Source organism: Panthera tigris, chromosome C1 (genome assembly GCF_018350195.1).
Source record: "Panthera tigris isolate Pti1 chromosome C1, P.tigris_Pti1_mat1.1, whole genome shotgun sequence".
Taxonomy (NCBI): Eukaryota; Metazoa; Chordata; class Mammalia; order Carnivora; family Felidae; genus Panthera; species Panthera tigris.
Window position 1 is genome coordinate 48,384,638 of NC_056667.1, and position 21,387 is coordinate 48,406,024.

General features: G+C 36.1%; 1 protein-coding gene across 1 annotated transcript in view; it reads left to right on the forward strand.

The window, feature by feature from the left end:
• HOOK1 (hook microtubule tethering protein 1) overlaps positions 1 to 19,757 on the forward strand; it is a 67,635-nt gene extending 47,878 nt beyond the window's left edge. The window contains exons 12-23 of the mRNA XM_042997389.1: positions 668 to 869; positions 1,422 to 1,532; positions 4,115 to 4,202; positions 4,282 to 4,342; positions 6,302 to 6,442; positions 8,685 to 8,778; positions 10,444 to 10,478; positions 11,014 to 11,096; positions 11,720 to 11,820; positions 15,304 to 15,405; positions 17,757 to 17,825; positions 19,544 to 19,757. Of these exons, the coding sequence (XP_042853323.1) occupies positions 668 to 869; positions 1,422 to 1,532; positions 4,115 to 4,202; positions 4,282 to 4,342; positions 6,302 to 6,442; positions 8,685 to 8,778; positions 10,444 to 10,478; positions 11,014 to 11,096; positions 11,720 to 11,820; positions 15,304 to 15,405; positions 17,757 to 17,825; positions 19,544 to 19,714 (1,258 nt within the window). The 3' untranslated portion in view covers positions 19,715 to 19,757. The remainder of the gene's footprint in view (positions 1 to 667; positions 870 to 1,421; positions 1,533 to 4,114; positions 4,203 to 4,281; positions 4,343 to 6,301; positions 6,443 to 8,684; positions 8,779 to 10,443; positions 10,479 to 11,013; positions 11,097 to 11,719; positions 11,821 to 15,303; positions 15,406 to 17,756; positions 17,826 to 19,543) is intronic.
• The last annotated feature ends 1,630 nt before the right edge of the window (positions 19,758 to 21,387 follow it).

Below are 21,387 nucleotides of genomic sequence, written 5' to 3' on the forward strand. Positions count from 1 at the left end.
AGCCCGACATGGGGCTTGAACCCAGGAACTGCAAGATCATGACCTGAGCTGAAGTCAGACCCTCAACCTACTGAGCCTTTTCTGTTAAATTTTCTTAATTAGCCATTTTGTTGCCCAGTTTTTATGTCCATTTGAAACAAAATCTTCCTACCATTCATTTGAACTTGCATGTGATGGAAAGTGATTTGGTTTATGTATTTATTTTTGCTCTAGTTGGCCAGGTAAGCACAACTCTAAAGGGATGTGCTTTGTCAAACAAATTATAAGTCAACTGCCTAAGTATATCAAATACTTAGAATAAAACTGCACTAAATGTTAAACACAAAGCAAATTGGCCTGTAAGCTTCAGAGAAGCTTGGAATTGTTCAGTTACATTTACAAAACCATTCTTTTTTAGACATTGTGCTGTATGAAACGGTTTGATAATTTAGTGTGTCAAATTTAAGGCATTTTTGTTTTGATGCCTTTATAACAAAAAGGTTCCACACTGGACTTGAGTCTTTTTCTAAAGTTCTCACACAGTTTAATTCTTTTGCTGTCTGTCCGATTTTCTTTTCTGTTGTTTCAGCCAATTGATAGTTTATCTAGCTGACTAATTTTAGGGCCAGAATAGAAATGTTATGTGCATTTACTAGCTTTTACCCAGTAACATGTAGCTTTATTATAGGGCTACCTCTGATAAAGCTAATAAACTAGAATCAACGGTCGAGATGTATCGTCAGAAATTACAAGATCTGAATGACCTTCGCAAGCAGGTGAAAACTTTACAAGAAACAAACATGATGTATATGCATAACACAGTCAGCTTAGAAGAAGAATTAAAGAAGGCAAATGCAGCACGTACACAATTAGAAACGTACAAGAGGCAGGTAAGAAAATATGTCAATTTTTTTTAATCATTGTATCTGAAAGAGCTCAACTTTCTTATTCCTTCTGATACTTTAAGAATGATAGAGAGGTGAAGAACATTGCCTATAACCAGCTGTGAGCTTATTATGATGACAGATTTCTCCTACCTGTAATTTTAATTCCAGGATTTATAGTTGAGTTTGAGTTATCTAGGTCTTTCCCCTTTTTATTCTCTTCTGAGCTTGTATATATTGGGAGGCATTTTACTGCTTATTATTAGCATTTCTGGTAACTAATAATAATTGCCTAGAGAATGGAGCTATAGCCGGTAATATTCTGTTTAGCTATTTATCAAGCAACCTAGAGAAACAGTAGAGTACAAGAATGATTTTTTTATTAAGTTATTATTTGAGTATTTTAAAATTTATGTTAACTCTTATCCACATGCTATTTTCACAACTATTGAAGATTACTGGATTATATTCTTAGTCTAAGTTTTATTTCCAATCAGTTTCTCATTTATTGACCTCTGAAAAACTATTAATATTATATACTCTTGTTTTCGACAAAAGGTTCAAGATCTTCACAATAAACTTTCCTCTGAATCCAAAAGGGCAGATACACTAGCATTTGAAATGAAGCGGCTTGAAGAAAAACACGAAGCTTTACTTAAGGAAAAAGAGGTAAACATAATTACAGTTGATAAGTCATACGCCTGTCTTCTTTTAGTTTTTAATATTATCCTTGCTATTCTAAGATTGGAAGTCACATCAGTCAGTTCTTCTTCTGTCTTTCTCCAAATTAGAGTGTTGGTGTAAAAGGAAGTAGAAAGAATTCACCCTACAGTTTCGTTACTTTCCTTCCCAAGAGAAGATGGAGTCACAGAGGCAAGGCCCCTATGTCTCAGTGCGTGCGTTCCCATTCTAGACCGTTGGCTCCTTGAGAGCAGGCACCATAGGTGGGATTTTTTTTGATGGCTTTATTGAGATATAATGTATATGCCATCAATTTTGCCTACTTAAAGTGTACCATGCAGCAGTTTTTAGTACATTTGTAGTTGTGCAGCCATCACCACAGTCAGATTTTAGAACACTCTCCTCACCCCATCAGTGTGCCTACTAGCAGCTGCTCTGTGTTCTGGTTCCCTCCCGCCCAGCTTCAGCAACCATTACTCTACTGTCTTTCTCTATAGATTTGCCCAGTCTGTCCAGAATATGTCATTATACACTTTGTGGGTTTTGTGACTGGATTCATTCATTTAGCTTAATGTTTTCAAAGTTTATCCATTTCGTGGTATGAATCAGTACTTTGTTTTCATGCTGAATAATACCCTATTCTGTGGACATACCACATTTTATTTATCCTTTCATCATTTTATGGACATTTGGGCTATTTCTGCTTTTTGCCTATTAAACAGTTAACATGGCTATGAACGTTTATTTACAGTTTTTATGTAGACGTGTTTCATTTCTTGAGTATATACCTATGAACGGTACTGCTGGATCATATGATAACTATGTTTAACCTTTTAAGGAAATACCAGACTGTATTCTGAAGTAGGTGAACCATTTTTCATTCTCAGCAATTTGTAAAGGTTTCCAATTTCTCCACATCCCTGCCAACACTTACCAGCCTTTTAATTTTAGCTGTCTTAGTGACTATGAAGTGGTATGCCATTGTGGTTTTGATTTGTATTCCCGTGATGACTGATGAATTTGAGCATCTTTTCATGTACTTGTTGGCCATTTGTATATCTTCCTTGAAGAAATTATCTCTTCAAATCACTTATTCACATACTATTTAAATTATTTGCCTTTTTATTATTGAGTTGTAAGAATTCTTTATATATTCTGGACATAAGCTCCTTCTCAGATGTATGATTTGCAAATATGTTCTTTTATTCTGTGAGTTGTCTTCTCACTTTTTTGATGGTATGGTTTGCAGCAGAATAGTTTTTCATTGATGAAATCAGAGTTAGCCATTTTATTCTTTTGTGTATTTTTTGGTAGTATTTCTGTGAAGTCATTGAATAATGTGAGGTTATAAAGATTTATGTTTTTTGTTTTCTTTTAGTTTTATAGTTTTAGCTCTTATATTTATTCTGTGATAAATTTTGAATTTTTGTATATGGTATAAGAGTCTCAACTTCATTCTTTTCTGAGTGGTATTCAGTTGTCCCAGCACTATTGTTCTTTCCCTATTGAATTGTCTTGATACCCTTGTTAAAAATCAATTGACCATGAGCCTTTAGTGATAGATACATTATATGTTTGTCAGAACCCATAAAAGTAAAAAAGAAACAGTTAACCCTAATGTTAAAAATCAGGGACACCTAGGTGGCTCAGTCGGTTGGGCGTCCGACTTCAGCTCAGGTCATGATCGCGCGGTCTGTGAGTTCGAGCCCCACGTCCGGCTCTGGACTGATGGCTCAGAGCCTGGAGCCTGCTTCCGATCCTATGTCTCCCTCTCTCTCTGCCCCTCCCCCGTTCATGCTCTGTCTCTCTCTGTCTCAAAAATAAATAAACGTTAAAAAAAAATTAAAAAAAAAAATCAATAATGGCTCATCAATTCTTTTTTTTTTTTTTAAATGTTGATTCATTTTAGAGAGAGAGAGAGAGAGAGAGAGACAGAGCGTGAGCAGGGGAGGGGCAGAGAGAGAGGGAGACAGAGAACTCGAAGCAGGCTCCAGGCTCCACACTGTCAGCACAGAGACCGACATGAACTTGAACTCACGAGCCATGAGATCATGACCTCAACCGAAGTTGGATGCTTAACTGACTGAGCCACCCAGGAGCTCCCTCATCAATTCTTAAAATAACCACAAACTTTACCTCGCTCACTATTCAGAACACCTTTGCAAGGATCTAAGTATCAGCATTTCCATTTTGATGGTGTGGATCCTAAAGCCAAAGAACTAAATAACTCACCCCACATAATGTAACTAGGAAATAGGGAACCTGGAATTCAAGCCACGATCTATTTGCCTACAGAGTCCATACTTTTTACTAATTACTCCACAATTGCATATTTGTACTCTGTTGCATAATTACATCAGTTTGGTTCAAAGGTATATTATCTTTGAAATCACAAGATTTGTGTTGGGTAAAGATTATTTACATGATTTAGCACTAAAACTAAAATATTGTCATTTTTAAATAACTAAGCAACAATTAGGAAATTAGTTTGCTAAGATAAATTGTTATAACCATAAAGTACATTTCTTGTGGAAACAATTGTTTTGCTCATATAAACATTTCTTTTTTAGAGACTAATAGAACAACGTGATACTCTGAAAGAAACGAATGAAGAGCTTCGATGTTCACAAGTACAGCAAGATCATCTAAACCAAACAGGTGAATTTTGTTGGATTTTGAAAAGTTTTTTTTAATGATAGAAATGCTGGAATGTTGATGTTTCATTGTTGTTGTTTAGATGCGTCTGCTACAAAAAGTTTTGAGAATCTTGCTGCTGAGATTATGCCCGTGGAATACAGGTAAATGTGTTTTTATTAATTGATAATATTAGAAATGTGATTCTTTTCAAAAAATTATTAGCCTTTAAAATGTTCCATTTTATGAGTCATAGAGCTCAAAATACTTTGTCTCATCTGCTTGAGCTTCTTAGATTGTTATTGCTACTTTAGCAGTTTTAGGTCTTATCAGAAGTAAAATTTCACAGACTTGCTGAATGAGATATTCTGGTTTTTATGATATGACTTTTACTGTGTTGAACTTCTTTCCCTACCCAGAAGCTCTACGGAAAACCCTTTTTATACATGGCCTTTAAATCCACGTGGGTGAAGCCAATAGGAGAGGGGCTGTCAAATATAGCAGGAGGATTAAGCAGAAGTTAAATAAAATATAAATTTTAGAGATTCTTCTTCACCAGCTTTTATTTTCGTATTTTACTGCTATGTTTACTTGTAGGCATTTGACTAATCTGGTAGTTTTTATGGTTTTCTTTTTTGTGGTAAGAGTTTTATTTATTACTTCAAATTCTTTTTAAGCAGATTTATTGAGCTACAACTCACCCATTTACAGTTGTACAGCTCAGTGGTTTTTAGTGTAGTCCTAGAGTTGTGCAGCCATCTAATTTGAGAACATTTCATTTTCCCAGAAGGATACCCTGTCCCTATTAGCAGTCATTCCTCATTCCTGCTTCTCCTCCAGCTCCAGCCCCAGGCAACCAAGAATTGACTCTTTGTCCATTTGCTTGTTACAGAATTTCATATACATAGAGTCATACAATATGCAGCCTTTTGTGACTGACTTGTTTCACTTAGCGTATAGCTTGCAAATTTGTTGACTTTCATTTTGTTCAACTTTTGTTGTTAAGACAGAGCTCTTTACCTGTTGGACTGGAAAGCAACTTGTTAGTTAGTATCCAGTGATATTAATATCACTTTAAAATAGCCATATGAGTCTATAGTTTAAAGTCATGATGCTGTCGTTCGGAAGAACACAAACTGAGATTAATTGAAATTAGTTGCTTCTGAGAAATTGCATTTAGGGAGGCAGGTAGGAGAACATTACTTTTTTCTTTAATATCATTCCTATCATTTGCATTTTAGAAAATATGTGTATGTAAACTTTTAATAAAGATTTTTTTTTAAAACAAAAATAATCTAGAGACAGTGATAGGCCTGTCATCATGAAAGTATATTTAGAAATATTAAGCAAACTAGGGGCACCTGGGTGGGCCCAGTTGGTTAAGCATCCAACTTTGGCTCAGGTCATGATGTCCCAGTTCACGAGTTCGAGCCCTACGTTGGGCTCTGTGCTGACAGCTCAGAGCCTGGAGCCTGCTTTGGATTTGTGTCTCCCTCTCTCTCTGCCCCTCCCTTGCTCTCTCTCTCTCTGTCTCTCTCAAAAATAAACAAACATTAAAAAAATAAAAATATTAAGCAAACTGATTTCTTTTTTTTTACGTTTATTTATTTATTTTGAGAGAGAGAGAGAGAGCGCGAGTGAAGGTGCTCTGTCAGTGTGAAACCTGATATGGGGCTCGAACTCACAAACTGTGAGATCATGACCTGAGCCGAAATCAAGAGTCAGACTTCACCTGACTGAGCCACTCAGGCACCCCATAAGCAAACTGATTTCTTAAACCTGTTGCTTTTAATTTATGTTTTCTGAGGATATACTATATATTACCTTTAGTAAATAGTTTCTAAATTACCAGTGAAAGAACTCCTGTTTCTCTTTGGGATTTGCATAATAAATATTTAATATAATATAACACTTGTGCTTTTAAAAATTCACAACTTGTTTTTCAGGATAGTCTTACAATATATGTAGGTTTTTTCTTAAAAACTTTCAGAAACATTGCTAACAGTTTTAAATGACAGTTATTGAATGAACAAGAATTTTCTTTCCTAAAAAGCTAAGGATGTAAAAAAAAGTAAAATGTATATTTAGAAAAATTTAAAAATAAATTTTCTTTTCAACATCAGAGAAGTATTTATTCGACTGCAACATGAAAATAAGATGCTTCGCTTACAACAGGAAGGTACTGAGAATGAACGTATTGAGGAACTCCAGGAACAGCTCGAACAGAAGCACCGCAAGATGAATGAACTGGAAACCGAGCAAAGGTGACCCACTCTTGTGTAATTGTCATAGTGATTCCATTAGGTAGCCACCAAATCTTGACTCACAGAAGAAGGAGATATCATCGTAATTGAAATAGTTAGGAGTTTAGTCTCTCACTCCCGTTGCTTCTAGCACACTTTAGTAACCAGGTTTCTCATTCTTGAATTTCATTTATATGTCTTCATAATTCTCAGAAAATTTAACAAACGAGTAAATGACAATCTGGGTTTCTACTGCAGTCAGTGCTTGGATGGAACATAGACTGTGGAGTCAAATTTGAGTGCCACCTCTATTTAAACCTATTAACTGTTTTGTTCTGGGCAAGTTACTTAAATTCACACTTAATGTCCTCAGCTATAACTGGAGGTGATACCTATTTGAAGGTTGTTATGAAGATTCACAGATAACATATTTAAAGCAAATGATGTACTTATCTGATACTGAGGAGGGGCTTAAAAATTATAATATTAAAAATATATAACATTGATAAAATGTTCACTATATGCCAGCCACTTCCCTGATGTTGAAAAGCAAAATTTATTTTTAAATTTTTCTAAATATACATTTTACTTTTTTTCTACATTCTTAACTTTTTAGGAAAGAAAATTCCTGTTCATTCAACAGCTGTCATTTAAAACTGTTAGCAATGTTTCTGAAAATTTTTAAGAAAAAACTATTGTAAGACTGTCTCGAAAAACAAGTATTAAATTGTTAAAAGCACAAGTGTTATATGGTATTATATATTTATTATGCAAATCCCAGAGAGAAATAGGAGTTCTTTTACTGGTAACTTAGAAACTATTTACTAAAGGTAATATATAGTATTACCTTCTAAGCGCTTGTTTGGTATTAACTCAAAAAACCTCACAGTAACTCTGTGAAATAGGAACTGTAATTATCTCTTTTATGGATAAGGAAGCTGAGGTTCAAGGAGGTTAAGTAACTTATCCAAAGTTATAAGCTAGTAAGTTTCGATTGCACATTTGAACTTTCTGTGATTCTGACTCTGGAGTCTGGACTCTTGAACACTATGCTAACTTGCCTCTTATATATGGCATATTTTTCAGTAAAAGTATGTGGTTTTATTTGACCAACCTTTATTGGATCTTAGAGACCAGGAATTTTAGATACACTTGAACCTGGTTTCTCAAACATGTATATATAGTATTACATCAACTGTGGTTGAAAAAGGAATAACATTTTAGCTTTGTGAAGGGACCATCAAATATTACTATCCTCTGCAATTCAATATCAGCACTGGAGATACAAAGTTTCAGCTTTTAGAAAGTTAAAACAGGAAGATAGACATATGAATAGATAATTACATTGTCTGATAACTGGAACAATGGGGCATTATAATGGGCAGGTGTGTTGGGTCATATATACATGAAAAGAGAGACAGATTGTCTTTCTTGATGGAAACCTCAGTAGAGGCAATTCTCAAGCAGGGTTTTAAAGAATGAGGTTTTGCCAAGTTAAAAATCCGCATTAGTTGCTAGTGTTAGTCTCTTTAATTTAAACAAAAAATTATGAAGAGATGGTTGGAAAACAGTGACCTTTGTCAGTACACTATGAAATCTGAAACAAAAAGAAACCTAGTTCCCATTCATTAAAAATACACCTGTAAGGGGGCACCTGGGTGGCTCAGTCGGTTGACCATCCGACATCAGCTCAGGTCATGATCTCATGGTTCCTGTGTTCAAGCCCTGCATCGGGCTCTGTGCTGACCTGTGTTCAAGCCCTGCATCAGGCTCTGTGCTGACCTGTGTTCAAGCCCTGCATCGGGCTCTGTGCTGACGGCTCAGAGCCTGGAGCCTGCTTTGGATTCTGTGTCTCCCTCTCTCTTTTGTTCCTTTGATAGTTCTCTGTCTCTCTTTCTCTCTGTCACTCAAAAATAAACATTAAAAAAAATTTTTTTAAAATACAACTGTAGGAAAACTGAGCTAGTTTTCTAATTTCTTTTACCAGTGAGTACTGTGCACAAATGATGTGCTTTTGCAACTGGTGCCTAAGTATCTTGAATTTTTACATGTGGGTGTATGTACTTCCTGGATAAATGTCTTCTTTTTAAAAAATATTTCTTTGCAAGTAGCCTACTATACTATATGTTAAACCTAGCCACAGATAATTGTTCAGCCTTCATTATTACTATTAAATGCACCAATTGCACAAATGCACCTTTATAGATCCTTAACTACTTTGACTTTCCATACAAATAAATGCATATGATCCATCTTACAATAGGCTGAGCAAAGAGCGCATCCGAGAATTGCAGCAGCAGATTGAGGACCTCCAGAAATCTTTACAGGAACAAGGGTCCAAGTCTGAAGGAGAAAGTGTAAGTAACTTGAAAGCTGTAATAATTCTGCTGCGTGTGGACTCTCTGCGAGAGGTCCTAACGCCCAAATTCGTCTTGTGTTTGAAAGTGCCCTTATCAATGAGGGTACCCTTGAATACCGTATATATCTGCATAACAGATGCTGTGATTTTGCCACCTTGGAGCCTATAAATTAATCGTATGTATTGAAGGTGATTTCTATCTGTCCTACTTCAACAGCTACACCTAACTTCATGGTTGCTGGTGTGCTGCCAGTGAGGTCTTCATGGCTCTGCTGGGACACCAACAGGATGGGCCTCAGCAAAGTCCTGGTTGAGAGTGCTCAGTGGTCAGAATTGAGGAAAACTTCTAACAGGACCAGGGAGAGGGAGAAAATGATCTCTACCAAAGAGCCTTATAGGAGTGGATCATACTAACCTCCAAAGGACAGAAACCGTAATGCAGTTTTGAAAGCATCACCTCGTATTTCTTCCCTTCTTCCCTGCCGACTCGTGGCCTTGCTGCTTCTAATCTGTTTTCGATGGCAAACATTGTGGGGGCAGAGAGAAGAGGACTCAGCAGAACTCAACAGCCCCAACCTGAATGCACCTGACAGTGTGTCTGTAGTTTGAGCTCTGTATGCAGGGGGAAGGAAGTAACGACAGAGGGAGGAAGGCATTTAATGGAAACAACAACAAAAAGACAGGGCTCTGTGTGTGTTAGGTACTGGTTAGATGGAAGCTGAGGTGGTTAGATCTGTGTTGACGGGGGAGAAAGCTATGAAGAGTAAGTAAAGAGGTGAAAAGGAAGACTGAAAGGGTTGTGTTTCCTCTCTGTCTGTTATATGCTTTATATGATTTTTTCTTTTTTCCCCGGGGGCTTGGAAAATAGAAATCGTCTCATGCATGGCGGCATCTCATATGTGCATATATACGGTATTGTAACCTCTCTAATATGAATATTTTTTAAAGCCACAATAGAGAATACTTTCAAAATGGGATCTCTTTGAGAGAGTACATTTTGGATTGCGGTGTTTTTAAATGTGTTCTATTTATCTTTTAAAAATAAATTATTAGTGTCTTAGTTATGTTTCAGATTCTGTATTTTAAACCCTTCAACTTTTCAGTAGATGATACAGAACTAGTGTTGCAATTTAAACTCCTGCTTTTTAAAGAGGAAGTTTTATGTTTTGAATTTTATTTTTTAACAAAATCCTCTTCATTTTGATGTTAATATTAGAGTGCTTGCATTTATAATGATAAAGCTTTATTATAAAGATAATTATTTAAGTCTATTCTTCACTAAGGGCCTAACATCTTAAATTATGTATTTAAAAAAATGATTTTTAAATGTTTGATACTCCTCAATATATCACATTCAGCTTGCATTTGGTATTTTTCTTCAAGTTCAAATTTTATTTTCATGGTATTCAGAAATATGAAGCACTTTTCTTTCTCTCTTGTACTCATCCTTATGTCATTTCCTAACCTCCTTTCCTTTCCCTTTGAAGTAAAAAACACCTGAAATTTTATGTCTTTACAAGTATGTTATTAGAAATACAAATTGTTAAAAAAATTCATAATTTTAAATAATGCACTTCAAAAGGAGGTAAAGAGATTTTGATGTCTGGAAAATTTATCTTTGTCACAATAGTTATCTTACAGCAACTTTTTTTAATTTTTATAGTCCAGCAAACTAAAGCAGAAGTTGGAAGCTCATATGTAAGTAAACTGATATTTCATTTCAAATATGAGAGGGGAAGGGTTTTAAAAACTTCTAAAGTTAGTATCCTTTTCTGACTTTGTTTGTAAGAGAAACCCCCTGATGCCAATTGAATGTACACCACTGCCATCAAGAAGTCAAAAGAAAAACGCGCTAAAATGTTCAGCCTGCCTGTCAATGATCTCAAATCCTACATTTTTCCATCACTAATATCATTTGAAGAGTTTACAAAGTAGACAGCTGTCACATGTGGAGATGTGGGATGTTTAACCAATAAAATATTTCCTCCGACTTTCTTAGGAAGCAAGGATGAGAGGGAAAAATTAACATTTTTAGCACCTGTCATGTGTCAGGCAGTTTACCCTCTCACAACAAGCCTATAATATGTGTCAGGTATTATGCCCATTTTACAGGTGAGGAGATTCAGGATCAGAAAGTGATTTGGCCACAGTCCACAAATGTCCTGTGGCAGAAATAAGTTTTCATTCTCAGGTCTGTTTGCTTCCAAAACTCCATGCTCTTTCCACTACTTAGGGAAAAACTAACTGAGGTCCAGGAAGAATTACAGAAGAAACAAGAACTCATTGAAGATCTTCAGCCAGATGTAAACCAGAATGGTAGGTATTTGTAAAAACCTGGATCAGACTACGACTAAGGACTTGCTTTTTTTTAGTTGAAAGATGCAAGAACTGTGTACAAGTTTTCAGACACTCCATAAATGTGTGCATTGCAAATAAGAACCATGATAATGTTTTAGTGATTTCAGTGTTTAACAAGTGATCTGATTTTAAAGCGAAAAAGTCTTAATAAAATGAACTGATTGATATATAGGAGTATCAAACATGGTAACATATAATAGAATTAATACTATGGAAATGTAAATAAAATAATTTATAATAAAATTAAATTGAGCCTTAAACAGTATGTAGAAAGACTGCTTTATTTTCTTATGATGGTTATGCTTACATGCTGAAGTGTATTTGCTCATTGAAACACTTGATAGAAGGGAGAAAAGCTGGATAAAGCAGATTATAGATATTTTTAAGAAAAAATAATATGAAATGATTGAGGATATGTTAGTTGTAGTTCAAAGGTTTTAGATACGAATTCACTACAAAGAAGAAATAAACATTTTTAAGTTCTCTTATCAGTCCTTTCGAAAATAATCAGATAACTATAATTTTTGTGTGAGGAGGGAATATTTTAAATTGGTCATGTTTCATTTCATTTTCAATAATAGTGCAAAAGATCAATGAACTTGAAGCTGCTCTTCAGAAGAAAGATGAAGATATGAAAGCAATGGAGGAAAGATATAAAATGTACTTGGAGAAAGCAAGGAATGTGAGTGGCTTACCTTTCAGAGCTCAAGTCTTCTGACTCAGGTTCTCATAAGGCCCATTCCGCCCATGAGGTCATCTCTCTTAAATATGCATTATGTCCCTTTTCTGACTCTACCCTGCCTTGCGGGTTCAGTCCTCACAGTCTCTCCCTCTCACTCATCAGCATCATGTAAAACAAACACAGGGCTGTTCTTGGACAGTTTATACGGGGACCACAGTGACCTCATTAGAGAAGATGACTATTAGAAAGTATGGAATCGTGGGGTGCCTGGGTGGCTCAGTAGGTTCGGCGTCTGACTCCGGCTCAGATCATGATCTCACAGTTTGTGGGTTTGAGCCCCATGTCGGGCTCTGTGCTGACAGCCCAGAGCCTGGAGCCTGCTTCGGATTCTGTGTCTCCCTCTCTCTCTGTCCCTACCCCACTCACTCTCTGTCTCTCACAAATGAATAAATGGTAAAGAAAGAATTTTAAGGGGCGCCTGGGTGGCTCAGTCCAACTTCAGCTCAGGTCATGATCTCATGGTTTGTGAGTTCAAGTCCCACATTGGGCTCTGTGCTGAGGGCTCACTCTGTCTCTCTGTCTCTCAAAAATAAATAAACATTAAAAAAAATTTTAAGAAAGTATGGAATCTTTAGCTCTTAAGTTTTTTTTTTTAACTTTTATTTATTTTTGAGAGACAGAGCATGAATGTGGGAGGGGCAGAAAGAGAGGGAGACACAGAATCTGAAGCAGGCTCCAGGCTCTGAGCTGTCAGCACAGAGCCCGATGTGGGGCTTGAACCCATGAACTATGAGATCATGACCTGAGCGGAAGTTGGATGTTTAACTGACTGAGCCACCCAGGTGCCCCTGGAATCTTTAGTTCTTAAAATGAATGTTTGCCTTTGTGAAAATTTTGCTCTTCAAACTTGTTTAAAATTGTTTTACCATTTAATTTAGATTAGATAGTTAAACACTCTTCTAATGTTTACCAGACTGGTCTTTTTCCCTATTTCCAACTTAAATATCTGTAAGAACATTCTCATAAAATCGTTTATTTCCGTGAATACCATGTATTTTCTTAAAACATTCTCTCTTAGAGAATATCAATATACTCTTTTCTATTTGTTGAATAAACAAGAGGATTATATGATGACGCTTTAAAATACTGCTAATGTATCTATTCTTTTTATGTTTGAATTTTGTATTTATTAAGTTGTCCATATTACCTGCAACAACAGATACACCTCAAGATCTCAAGGCTTCATATGAAGTCCATTCTTCAGTGGGGGAGGGGCTCTGCTCCGTGCAGTGTCTCCGAGCCCCCAGCTGACAGAGTCTTTGCCTTCTTGAACACAATGTTCCCAGCTGTACTTGACTTAGTCCAGCTGGTAGACGAGGGCAGCCAGCCTAGACCATACCGGAGATAGTAATGGGGTGGGCCTGGGGGCCACATGAACCACTTTCACCCTCACTGCAGTGGGCAGAATATAGGCACACAGCTGCACTCAACTTCTAGGGAGTCTTGGTAAATATCCAGACAGTCTCTGCCACAGTCTAGTGTCTCTCAACTATATAAGTGCTTTTAGTAGAAAATATAAAACATAGAAAGATTCCCTTTCTTCTTAACTGTGCATTTTTTTCAGTGCATACTACGTCCATGATTGCAGACATAGAACACACAATTTGTATGATCATAGCACATACAATTTATATTTTGAAAGTTTAAAATAATTCCCTCATGTTATATAAACATACTTTAATATTTGTTAAGCAGCTGTTATACTTAGCACAGGGAATAGAGAGGTAAACAAGACAGACGCTTCTAGAGCGGACTGTGCAAAGTAAAAGAATGGCTATATAATATTCAGTTGAATGCAGTATATAGTAATTTAGTCATCATCCTGTTGTTGGAAATAGTTTGTTTCCATTTCTTTTTCCTTCTTGCTTCTAGAAATAAGACTATAAGCAACTTATTTATATAGAAAGCTTGCCCCTTATTTTGGCTTATTATGTTAGCCTTGTTCCTAAGCTAATGGGTCAAATGGAAGTTTTAGGTCAAAGGATAAGAACATTTTAATAATGTGCTTGATACATATATCTAAATGATATTCTAAAAGGATCACAATTAAGTAGACAAAACAGTGACCATATTCTTGTCATCATCAAGTACTATCATTTAAAAAAAAAATTGCTGGAGCGCCTGGGTGGCTCAGTCGGTTGACTTTGGCTCAGGTCATGATCTTGCAGTTCGTGAGTTCAAGCCTGCGTCAGGCTCTGTGCTGACAGCTCATAGCCTGGAGCCTGCTTCAGATTCTGTCTCTCTCTCTCTCTCTTTCTCTCTCTCTGTGCCCCTCCCCCACTCTCTCTCTCTCTCTCTCAAATAATAAACATTTAAAAAATAAAAATAAAAAGCAATTGCTTGTATGATAAACATGATTTCATTTCTTACCTTTACATTATTTGGAGGGAGAGGTTAATTATAGTAACATAATGTCCATGATAGAAAATTCAGAAAATATAGAAAAGTCACAATCATACTTTTTATTACTTAGAGGTAAAAAATTATGATGTGTTCTCTGTAATTAAATTATGATTTAAACTCTGCTTTTACAATGTGAACTCCTCGAAGGCAGGCACCAAGCCTCCTGTATCCCACGGGCCATAGTCAGTGCCTGCCATATTCAGCACTCAGCAAATTGTTTTGAATGAACCACAGTAATTTTTAGGCATATTACCTTTCAGTCTTTTTCCTTTACCTCAGTGAATATGGGTGAAATCTTTAAATCAGTTTAAATCTTTTTGAATAGATTTGTAATTACATCATACAGCTGACCTTATTATTGGAAATTTGTTTTTGTCTTCTAATTTACACCTGATATTTTCAAGTTAATTTCTTGTTATACTGCTGGCTTCATAGTTTAGTTGAGTCTATGAACAGCATTCTGAGCAAAATCTCTTTGTACCTAACTTTTAGTGACTTCCATAAATGTGATTGAGCCACTCTAGGGATTGCAGACAAAGTCATCAGTTTCTAATAAGTTGATCTTACATATTGAGTTGCATTTCACTAGATAATGGTAGTGAAAAAGGTTGTTGCTAAGAATTTTTTTGTTACTTTGTACAATGAGTTCCTATATAATTAGCAAATTCTTTTAATTTTTTAAAAAATGTATCTGATAAATATGGAAAGTGTTGTTTCAAGACCTCAGTGCTCAAAGTTTAATAAGACTAGATTACTATCCCTGAGTACTGAGCCTTGGAGAAAGGAAATTTTATTTTGAGATAGGGATCTTCCCATTTTGGTACTGAATTATAATATCATTCTACCTCTATAATGTTATTTTTATTACTCAAATTTAATTGTAAAATAAGTCATAGTTCACACCTGGATCACTTTCTGGACAATTTTCCACTTTATTCACAGAGGTTTATAGGTGCTTATATTTCAGTACTTGATAATGTAAAGTAAATGTAAAATATTTGTTTTTTTTTCTTTCAACAGGTAATAAAAACTTTAGATCCCAAACTAAATCCAGCATCAGCTGAAATAATGCTACTTAGAAAGCAGTTGGCAGAGAAAGAGAGAAGAATTGAGATTCTGGAGGTAAAATTTTCATATTCACACGTCTCCTTTTAATTATTCTGTATAATCCTGATAATTAATTGCTGTCCAGCATCTGCCATTAATGATCAAGTTTCACAAGAAATTGAAATCAGGAGCTGGCAATGCCATGTTTTAGCACTCAGTATGTTTACTACAAAGCATCTCACCAGCCAATAGGAGTTTATCTACTCTGCTACATTGTCTCTGTCACTCCCACAACAGCCAGTCCTGTGGATAGCCCTTAGTGGCTAATAGAGTTCTGTTATAATGTTAGCTCCTTTTAAAATTATGTGGATTAGAGTTCATTCAGAAAATATAAGTAAATAAAGGAAAAAAAGGAACCAAACTCACCTTTAAAAAAAGGTACTCTATTCTGTTAACTAGATTTTCCTTCTCTTTTCTTCTCCCTATTCCTCACTGGAACCTAAGTAAACTCATTAGTTGCAATTCCTGGGGGAAGAAAGTGCTCATAGAATCCAGTAAGTCCTTGCACTGAAGTGGCAGTCTTGGTTGTTAATCATGCATAGTTATGTTAGCGATGACATCTTCTCATTAATTAGCCTGGTCTTTAGAACTTATTTTTTGTGCTGATGATCATACCATTTTTACTGGCTGCATTAATAAGTATGTCAGTCTGGAACTGTATATTCATAGATTTTATAATTGGGCATGTTCTAGTTTCCTTTGCAAAGTGTTTTACAAAATTATTTAATACTATGGTGAGATGTGATACTATTCTTGAAGTCATTATGTGCTTCCTTATAATAACGTATGTGTAATTGCAGAGCCATGATGAGGTCTGTATACTAGCCTTGAAATTTGAGTAATTGATAGTAGGTTTCTTTTTAAATCAACTAAGAATGTTGTATTTCAGAGAAACATGTTGTATTCATTTACCATTTTCTTCATATTATTTCTGAGCCAGGGGGTATGGACTGTAGCGGAACTATTTTGTTTAAAGACTTAACATTCCGAGTGCACACCAGCCTTATGTGCCCTTTGCTAAGTGCTTGTCCAGGCCTTGTCAGGTGCTGTAAAAAAAAAAGCACCGGATGGGGGCATCTCTCTGCAGAAATACTATCCATTCTTCAGCATCCAACTCACATGTGTCTTCCTGGATTCCTTAGGCAAAGTTGGTTATTTCTCCATAGCAATTCCATGTATTTTGAACTCATTAATTCAACCCACAATAGCATTGTTCTTCTTCCTGGTGTGTGTCAGAGTTTGAGGGCAGAGCGTGTATCTTATATATCTGTACTCCCAGCATTAAATATCACATAAATGAGAGGCCAAGTTTGCTACTTTATTGGTAAGTTCTCTTAAAGTTATCACCTCTCCTCTCTGGTCCTAGGTCTCCTCATCTGTAAAATAATGAGACTTGGACTGAAAACCCCCTGAGCTCTGAGTTGCCCTGATTATCCACCTCCCAGTGAATGCCAGTGAGCGTGTGCAGCATCGTCGATGCTTCAAGTGCAGCTCCCTACCAAGTAGAAAGACAGAATGGCACCTCTGATGATAGGGCTTTGAGGAGAAACTTGGGTTACGTCACAGCATATGGGCTTTGGTTCATGTGTACTTTTCTGCACATACGCTGCAAGAAGCAAAAATAAGAGTAATATAAATAGAAGATGTTATTCTATCTGCCATTGTTCTTGGGGAGTCATTGTCTGGAGTGGGTGTGAGCCAGCAAAAGGCCATCTTGCCCCCGTCATTTCTTGCGTCCTTTTGTACTGTGAGCATCTCGCTGTAGGAACACTCACGTGTTTATGTAGAATATTTACGTGAGCCAACTGTATCTGGTGCTCAATGAAATTACTAAGTTTGCTATATTTGAGCAATTAAGAAATGGATGTCAGTCTCTAGGTCAGCACGCAAGCATGGCCACAGGCAATCTAGTATACAGATGACCGAGGAACGAGAGAGAAAAATTCGGGTTAAGCGTTACAGGAGATCTTTAGGATTTTCTGGCATATGTTTTACTACATCCTCTTTCTCCTTAGTTTTGAGTCCTCCATAGATGCTGGTCTGTTTTGTCATCTAACCCAGTTATTACTTTCGTCTCTCTTTATAGGTGACAGTAGCATGAGAATCATGAGTTTCTTATTTGTTATTGCTTAAGTGCTGTCCTACCAGTAAAATTTTTGAAGTTAAAGGTTTACTAGTCACAGTCTTACTCTTTCTTAAAGGTATTGTGCATGCTTTCTCCATGATCCAGTTCAGATTTTGACTGCTTTATGTGCTACACAATGCATTTTTCAAATTCTCTCAATGAGCAGAGTGAAAAAATGATTCCAGTTTTGGTAGTTTGGGTTTATTTCTGGGATTTTGATAGTCCTTTTGTCTTTTTCCAGAGTGAATGTAAAGTAGCAAAATTCCGTGATTATGAAGAAAAACTCATTGTTTCTGCCTGGTACAATAAGGTGAGTTGACATTCAACCAGTGATTGGATGTTGTGTTTATCAAATGTTTTGACCAGGAGCCACAGAAAGAAATATATTTTCTACCACAGATCATTACACATGCATGCTTACGTATATAAGTAAACAGAAGTTACCCTGTGTGCATGTAGTCAGGTATCTCCTGACATACTCTCTTCTTTTTAATGTGAGTCATAATCCAAATTATATACTTCAGTGTTTTTAGGTGATGCACATGAAGCACACACACAACAGTTCACAAATATTTTAAAAATTGCCTTATTTGAGCTAAAATATTTAATTTGTGCTTCATATAGTGTTTCTGTAGAAATGTGAATATCTGTGAAATGAAAATCCCGTGTTTCTAGTACTCAGCATTTGTTTTAACATCCCATGAAGCCTCTAAGTGTGTCTTTCACTGTGTTTTGTTTTCTGTTTTGTTTTGTTTTTAATAAGAAATACTCTTCGGTAGTTGTATGTCTGTGTTAAAAAAGGAGAAAATAGTGTAAAATTATTTGAAGTGCATTTTATTTTGTCATCCTTACTGTCAGTGGGATATTTGCAAGCATTTCATGATGTATATGGTTCTTTTGGATTATTTTAATCGAAATAGAAAATAACACAGCCATTATCTACCTTAGCTGTTGCTTATTTAGTATGAGAGAGTATGGACTCCCATGTCAGAACCCTGTGCTTCCCCACAAAGAGCGGGCTGTCCTTCCTCAAACATGCCTATTCTTGTATGTCACCATATTTTTTGTCTGTGCTCTTGCCTTCCCTTCTCTGTTTGATAAAATCTGGCCTAATGTAGCAAGGCCTTAAAGGAAATCATATGTGAAGTGTTCCCAGAACTTTCCCTCATAAGTCAGTCATCCGAGTTAAGATTGGTAACTGTGTATTATTTTCTTTGTTCCTCCGCAGCCTCTCAATACATAAATCATTAAAGATATTAGATCCAAATAATGCACTACGTATTCATTTTCTACCCATGTCTTTTGAGCATTTACTATATTCTGTGTGTTATACTAATTCCTAGTGATTCTAAGCTTAGTAAAATTCTATTACGTGGGCTAGTGAGAAAAAGTAATTACTTTTCTTACTAAAAAACCCAATATCCACAACTACAGTAACTTGTCATGTATCAATGTGTAGATAGACAGTAGTGAACTATGGTGGTTCTCACACTTTGGCACGCATTAGAAGACTTGTTAAAACACAAGTTACTGGATGCAGCTGCAGAACTTCTGATTTAGTAGGTCTGGGTAGAATCTGCAAGATAGAATTTCCGTTTTTTTTCCAGTGGTGCAAATATTAATCTGAGGACCTCATTTGAGAATCATTGACCTAAGCTTTTCTCTTGTGTTATGTCTGCTCATAGTGGGTGGAGTGAAGGCCCAAACAGAAAAAATTACTTTGGAACCTTTTTTTATTGTTATAATTAAGCTTAATGTTAGAATACTAATTTAAGCTACTGTTTTTGATGATTTCAGGTTTAGTGGGTTAAAATAGAGAAACTGAGTTTTATGCCTTTGTTTCCTCCTCCTTGCTGGTGTTACAATGTACAGATGAATTAGCTTCTGAACCCTTAGCTTTTCTACGAAAGGAGAAAAACATCAATTAGCTTTATAGTAGTGTTTTGAGGAAATGACTTTATATTTGTCAAGTGAAAAGCACTTGACAAACTAAGTAGTCTTGTTCCTTATCTGCTTATGTTTGTGCAGAGTCTAGCGTTCCAGAAGCTGGGGATGGAATCTAGGCTCGTGAGCGGCAGTGGTGCCTGCAAAGACCCTGGTGCGTGCGCTCCCGCACGGTCTTTCCTGGCACAGCAACGGCACATCACCAACACCAGAAGAAATCTCTCTGTTAAAGTTCCTGCTACAACACCTGATTAAACTACAGAAGAAAACATAAACAGAAGTGCCCTTAAAATATTTTGTATCCTTCAATTAACTGCCAGATTGAAAAAGAAATTTATGACGCTGGATATCAGCTATTTTAAAATTAACATGCACAAAATTAATTTTGTCAGCTGACCTGGAAAGCAAAATATATTGTCAGCTATTTCTCTAAGGGAGTATATTTGAGTAATTGGAAGATATAATTAGGCACACATCTCAAACTTTTGTCTTCTGAGAGTGTTATAATTTCAAATTGACTTTGTATATTTTAATGTTTTCACTTGTACCAGTAACTTGGTTAATTTGCAATGTATAATCAGTAATAAGTAATTTACAAATATATCTATATTTGCTTTATTGCGTGGGTCCATATAAAAATAGTCTTGAGTAGGTACATGGAGAACTATACAAGAGTTACGCTTTTTGACTCGATGCATAGAAGGTTTTACCTCTATCCTCAAATCTGTCATCAGATGGGTCTCTTTTATCATGTGATGGATGTTATAACATTTGGAAGATTGACTGTTGAAATGACTTTTTGCCATAGTAAAAGTGACTAACTGGAGATTTTGCAGATTCAGGAAACTTCCTAGTTCTCATATGTACCTACTATAAATAAGGGCTTCTGTACAGCATGGTTGAAATGTTAAGAATATGGAAATAAGCTGACTTTTATAAGTGATTTTTCTGATGGGAAGTAAGGCAAAAAATATAATTTGTGTGAAATGTCCACACATGTTTTAATATAATGATCATAATTATTGCTTTTAAGCATAAAATTATCAGGGCATTTACTAAAAAACATGCCATAATAGTTTTTCCTCTTCACTGCAAAGAGATGGTGTGGTGATGGAATAATCCGGAATCAGTTTGATTTTGTTTACGAATTAAAGAATCTGTCTGGGACTGAGTTTATGGTATTCAGTTCACTTCTATCCAAAGCTTTTATCTTCAGAGGTGTTATTTTCTAATTTTTTTGGCCTTTTTTAGGAGCCACACTTTAGATCTTGAGTTAAATCTGTGCTGTCCAGCATTCTAGCCACAAGCCACATGTGGCGATTTAAATAAGATTAATTAAAATTAAAAATTCAGTTCCTTGGTCACATCAGCCACATTTCAAATGCTCAACCGCCACATGTGGCTGATGGCTCCGGTATTGGAGAGTGCAGGTATAAAAAATTTCCATCGTTGCGAAAAGTTCTTTCGGACAGTGCTGTGATCAACCTTTCTTTAGTAACTTGGAAATACTCTTTGATATTAGACCACAAACATAAAAAGAAGAAAACTGTTCGGATTCTTCCAGATATGAAAAGGAATTGAATTGTGGCACAATTAGCATTTTGCATTCCGTATAGTTGAATACCTTAGGTTGTGACGTTTGTAGTTCATCCTTCCAGTGCCGTTCGCCAACTGCGTACCTGTCAGCATATGTCTGGACTAGGGGTCAGCAAACGTTCTGTAAGAGACAGATGGTAAACAGTTGAGTAAACACTGTGGGCTTTTTGAGCCATATGATGTCTCCCAAGTACTGGACTCTGCTGTAAGTGTGAAAACAGCAACCATAAACAAATATGTAAACAAAATGGGTGTTGTTGCATTTCAATAAAATTTTATTGACAAAAAACTGGCAGGAGGATGGATGTGGCCTGCAGGCTGTAGACCCCTGG